Below are 5,882 nucleotides of genomic sequence, written 5' to 3' on the forward strand. Positions count from 1 at the left end.
CAGGCGGAGATTGCGTTGGGGGAAACGTATGGGAACCAATTAGAGCATCCCTCTTGGCTGGCTGTTTGACGATCGGTCACAAAGACAAAAGTAGCACCTTGGGCTGAATGTGAACCTACATCTTTCAGTTGATTAGATCAATTCAAGACCGTAAGGTAAAAGGCATAAAATAATAACACAGCCAAACGTATACACTTGCCTTGACAGCATGGGCTTTTTGGGGAGTTTTGACTTGGTCTTGGCTTTTTCCTTTGCGTTTTTGAGCACAATGAAATGTCATCTTTTATTTATTTTGGCTTAGGCGAATACAAAAGTTTCGGTCAAATTCTTGACTGATTTGCCACGCCTAGGCCTCTTCCATCAAAGAAAACTCTTTTACCAATTGGTTCATGATCAGAGGCTTGAAGTTAAAAATAAAGAAATAAGAAACGTATTTGCTTCGAACAATATTTTCCCGCCAAGTTCAAAATATAGTTCCGCAAGATGAATGCTATAATCTACGGAACTTCAAAACTTAGAGTCACTCAACCTGCTTCCCGACTGTGGGTACGAAAATAATTAAAAGGTTATGAGTTGAGAATTGAAGTTAGAGACTTGTGAAATCTGTGCTTGTGAAGCTCCGGCTTGCTCAAGAATTTCGTAATACCTTAAAGTGTGTCTCACGGAACCTTGCTTCGACGATTTTTTTTCTCCTACTTGTGCTGGATCGTACCACGGACTTCTAGCAATATGGACTGTGAACGAACTTCCCGCCAAATCGGACAACTCTTGGTCATAGCAACTCTGAGCCACTTTTCGAATTAAAGTAATCAAATAAGAAACGTAGATATTTTCAATTAATGGTAGGCCAATTCTATATCATTTACATGCAAAGTCGATTGTTTCAAATTTATGGTGTCCAAATCTTATGTAGTTGACCAAGAGCAGGCCGAAGATTTGAATTTTATGTAGTGTTTACAATATAACTTTGACCGTGTCTCCTGTTCCGTCCACAATCAAGTACATCATCTTAATATGATATAGATAAGTCATGTACAGGATCAATGATTGTTCCCGGAACGGTTTTTATCAAAATGTTAAGATAATGTATGTTATTATCTTGGGAAAATCACAAAGTTGTTGGATTGCCCATCGTGTAGTCCATTTGTTGGTCAAATGTCGACCAAATGCCAGCCTCATGCTAGTAGTGACGTCGTGATCCATCACAAGTAGCTCCTCCAACCCTTGATCATAGATGTACAATGCCACAGGAACCGGTTGTATCAAAGAGCTTTGTGATACCTTGTGAATCAATCTCTGCATCGTTCCTATCACCAAGGAAAAGCTCCAGTACCCAAGGGGCTGGTCAGCCCAGATATACCCATGGGTGAGGAATGTCGGCTACATGTTTGAAGGGAGGAGAAACAAGAAATCCCCGTCTACCACAACTGCCCATCACAACCCTCTCAGATCCAATGAGGAATGTGTTAGAACCACAGTGACGCATCACCCTTCATCGAGGACAGAAGCCTTGATTTGGAGCTCAAGGAGAGAGGTCAGTTTTTGAACCTCTCCAAGAAGAACCACCTGTCATTGTTAAGTGCTGGGACTTCCCCATTGTTGTGGTGCCAAGAAGTGGGATCTGTTTCGAAGGACAGAGATCATCATCATATGGGAGTAGGAAACCCAGGAAGCCGTGCAGAGCCAAGAGGACCTGGGGAAGTGCATAGCATACATCAGTGAGCTAGCATAGACGAGTTGAAAAGTCTCTGGAGCTGAGTACAGGTGCAACTTCTGAGTTATACTCCGTCAATTCGATTCTGGACCTTCAATCCCATCAAACCGACGTCATTGCCGTGGATCTCCGTTGGACGCAAGAATCACCCTCATCAAAAGTAGGATCAAACCATTTTCTGTCCATGTATGTATCCTTCTTCCACGGCCAATCAATTAACCCCTCTTTCATTACCCAGCAAGACAACTGATTTGTAGAGTGTCATTTCATGTTTATGATGAATAAAGTAGATTGAACTGTACAGTTTGCCTTGATGAGTAGCCTAGATTTCCCAGACAACCAAGATCATGCTGGCATCGTAGGGAGTAGAGGTAGCAATTGATTTGTATGCAATTGTATCTAAAGTTCATCACTCTTGTAGCAGAAATCAGTAGTTAGACTCTAGAGTAGAGGTTGACTTTGATAGACGCATTTAGACTAGGATAGTGACCACATTTTGCAGGATAGTTAGCCTTGAAGATTGGTCCAGGTATGCCAGACAACCGAGATTGATTTGGGACCAATGGGGAGTAGAGGTAGCTAGCAATTTGTATCCTTAGTCATTGGATGATTGTTTGAGGCCCTGATAAAGGAAGCTCAAATTATTGCTCGTATGCCCTGATTAGGGTTATAACCGGAGGCCTTAAGATAGGTCAAAGAAATTTTAGCCCTTGTACTAGGTGCTCTCCATCTTTGAGGTATTTTTACCTAGTGCTTGGGTCAGGAGTTCCATGTTTCCGTTCACCACGGGAATTCAATAATTCAGGACCTTTCACCCCTGGCTAGTGGACGGAACATCTCCTGAGTTCCCTAAGCATAGGTTTGGGCTCAAATTTGGCTAAATTCGTCTATCTAACAAGATCTTGTGGTCGTATGAAGTGCTTAATTGGAATAAGATGAACAATTTAAGAGGTACGAAATTTTGGCTTCCGCTCACAGTCCACATCTCTAGAAGTCCGTGGTCGTACATCCGCCCCTTCGCCTTCACAATTTAGGGGACAACTAACAAAACATTCCCTTCTTTTGCTTAAACTGCAGAAAATAACATTGTGGCAAGACAATAGTCGTCATAACTGCATGCTACATTGATCTTTTAATCAATGTGGGCCATTTTTCCGTAGTTCAAGCTATGTAGGGGGCTTTTTTGGCAATTTTCCTTGAAGTAGTCCAGAAGAAAGGTCGAATGTACGACCCGGGAAAAAGGCTCTTTGAGGCGCTAATCAACATGCTATGATACTCTTGAGGAACCAAAGTTTGACAAGTCAACACGATAAGTCTTTTTGCTGTCCCAAAGCTAGTAGACGTAGGTGTTGATTTAAAGATTAAAACATGATATTTGGTAAATATGGTTTGGAGAAAACGTAAGCAAATTATGGCCTTAGTTGAAAGTAAGGTAGCAAGTGTTTCATTTGAAATGGTGTTAAAGGGAAGCATTTCTTACCATTGCTCTAAAATGATTATCCGGGTTCTTCAATGTTTCTGCTTCAAACCCAAATCCACAATTGGCGATAGCATCCAAAGTGAAGTTAGTAAATGTGTCTTTGGCGTTGAAAGCCTCTCCACTCTTGCTGAATTTGGCCATGTGGTCCACAAAGTCATCGCCGACCTAAAAGTTAATCATTACTTTTAATTAATAATCTGCACATCAATAAGTCAGGATTTCACCACGATGATGTTACCAAAAAATAGGGCAACACAGTTTTGCATTTACGTAGATCTACAGAAGGCCCGAGTACATTTCGAGTTCGTTCGTTGTTATGAAATATATCAAATTTACAAAAAAAAAAAAATCTGACAATTGTTAGCAATCTTGATAGCTTCTGGCCCTAAAAATGTTTTTCAGAAATCTGAATGAATTATTTTTTTTTTTTCGATCCGTCATTGATTGAAAAAATAAGGTTTAAAGCCCCACCCCGGGAAAAAATTAAGGTAGAAATTAGTCATTTCCGAATGCTTTTAGATCGACCATAATCATCTTTTTTTCTTGTTTACCTATCATTATTAGTCCGTCTTGTACGCATTTATTCCCTTTATTTTTAATCAAATTTGATCTTTATTCACATGATCATGGGTTGCAATAATTGTTAATCATTCTTGTGGTAAACAATAAAAACTAACATTTATTTCAGCTCATGGCCATGTCAATAAGGATAAGATTTGATAAAAATAGGCATAAATTAAATTTGTGCAAAAAAAAAGACATTCCATATTTCAAAACTCTGCCGCCAACACTATACCTTTTCAGTTAAATCTTAGTGTTGGAATAGTGCGATTTGTTTGAAGAAGTATTGGTGATAAGATTTGAACCGCGATTAAGGCCAAGCACTAACTCTCAGCGATTAAATAGCTTTGACTTGTTAGCTATTACTTTCATTTGGTCAAGCTTACGAATAAGATTGAGTCAGACCATAGCAATATCAATATAGCTGAAAAGTGAAAAAAGGCCTCACCTTATTAACCAACACAGTCATGGACTTGAGTTTGCCACTGGTAAAAACTGGGGATACAATGTTTCTGACAGCTTTCCATTGCTCTCCCTTGAGAGAGGTCAACATTCGGCCCATCACTTTATTCAGTTTGTCTTTGCCAGGGATGTCCACGGGTCTCCGGTCCATGAAGTAGTCGAAATCTTTGATCATAATGTTCTTGGCCAATTCCAGATCTTTGACCATGACCTGAGGCTCAGAGAATTGGAACTGACCCACGATCTTGGCCCCGGGAAAGTTCCAGTAGATATAATCACCAATTTCCACAGGAGAGGACTTTCCGGTAAACGTGTTGAGCATATTGGTGGATCCAAACGGGAAAGAGGGTTTTATGTAAGGAATTCCTCGATCTTTGAAGAAATTGAACTTCCTCGTCATATACAAATATAACGAGAGGCACAAACCAATAAAGGTTAAAGTAAGTTCCACCCACATGTTGGAGAAGGTTACTGGTCCACTTGCATCTAACTTAATCACTGGCCAAGAAGATTGTTCAGCATCAAGCTCGCCTTGAAATGCCTTTTTAGGTATGAGTAGAGACCCTCTAGTCAGAGAGTAGTAACGTTAAGTATAGGTCATCAAATTTGACTGACCTGATTGGCTGTCAATTTTCGATGAACAGGTAAAAGTTTCCAAATTTGTTTTGCATAAGAATTAGAAGTTTCAGATGGTAAATGACAGATATAATCCACCACGGACTTAAAGTCCTTATTCCATAGGACTAGAGGGTCATATGCCATTGGAATTACATTAGATTTGGCACATCTTTCATCAAAATGTTGTCTAAACTGAGGTCCATTGTCAGCCTTCAAGTTACAAGGGAGTCCCAACACCTGAAATCATTCCTTTAAGACCTTCCAGACAACCTCCATGGTTGTCATAGCCATCCTTGCGACAAATGGATTCCCACAGAACCATTCAATCATCGCCAAAAAGTTATTACCACAAAGTTCAAGCAAGTCAACAGACACAATGTCAATGGGACTGGTTGCACTTTCAATGCTGGACAGAATTGGTTCATTGGTCTGGGATGGTTAACGGCTAACACATAATGAACATTTTTTAACCCATTGTTTGATTTCATTACTCGTCCCTGGCCAGTAATAAATTTTTTTTTGCGGCGAGTTCATTTGTCTTGATGATGCCTGAATGTGAAAGAAGTAATAATTCCAGTATTTTTCGTCTTGCAGGTTGAGGAATCACAATCCGTTCACCCAACATCACAAATCCAGTCTCAATTCCGTTGCCAACCAAACCCCCATTGGGGACCTCTTGATATGATGAGAGTGAATGTGGAAGTGGACACTTTTGTTCAATGCATTCAAGCAGCTGTTCATATTCACTTTCAACCCCGCTTGAAATTATTCCAAATGCTGGGTCTGCCTTCACAATTGACCTGGAAAGTGCCCCTTCCAATGATCGATCTGTTGCAAAAACTGGGAATTATAATAATGCATCCCTGATGAGATGGTTGTTCCCGGCCAACCAATTGATGGAGAAGGAATGTTGATCAAGGTTCTTGCACAGCCTCTGAAGCTGTAGATTATTTAGGGATGCTAATGGCTTGTCAAATATTCCAAGCAACGGTTTGTGATCTGTTATGACCTCAATCTTGGACATTCCTTGTAGGTAATACACACATT

General features: G+C 40.2%; 1 protein-coding gene across 1 annotated transcript in view; it reads right to left on the reverse strand.

The window, feature by feature from the left end:
- LOC131891991 (cytochrome P450 6B2-like) overlaps positions 1-4,758 on the reverse strand; it is an 11,853-nt gene extending 7,095 nt beyond the window's left edge. Inside the window, exons 1-2 of the mRNA XM_059241703.1 lie at positions 4,204-4,758; positions 3,195-3,359 (exon numbers count right to left, since the gene is read on the reverse strand). Coding sequence (XP_059097686.1) covers positions 3,195-3,359; positions 4,204-4,674 — 636 coding nt within the window. The 5' untranslated portion in view covers positions 4,675-4,758. The remainder of the gene's footprint in view (positions 1-3,194; positions 3,360-4,203) is intronic.
- Between the last annotated feature and the right edge of the window lie 1,124 nt (positions 4,759-5,882).

The sequence above is a fragment of the Tigriopus californicus genome, chromosome 12 (assembly GCF_007210705.1).
Source record: "Tigriopus californicus strain San Diego chromosome 12, Tcal_SD_v2.1, whole genome shotgun sequence".
Lineage (NCBI taxonomy): Eukaryota > Metazoa > Arthropoda > Copepoda > Harpacticoida > Harpacticidae > Tigriopus > Tigriopus californicus.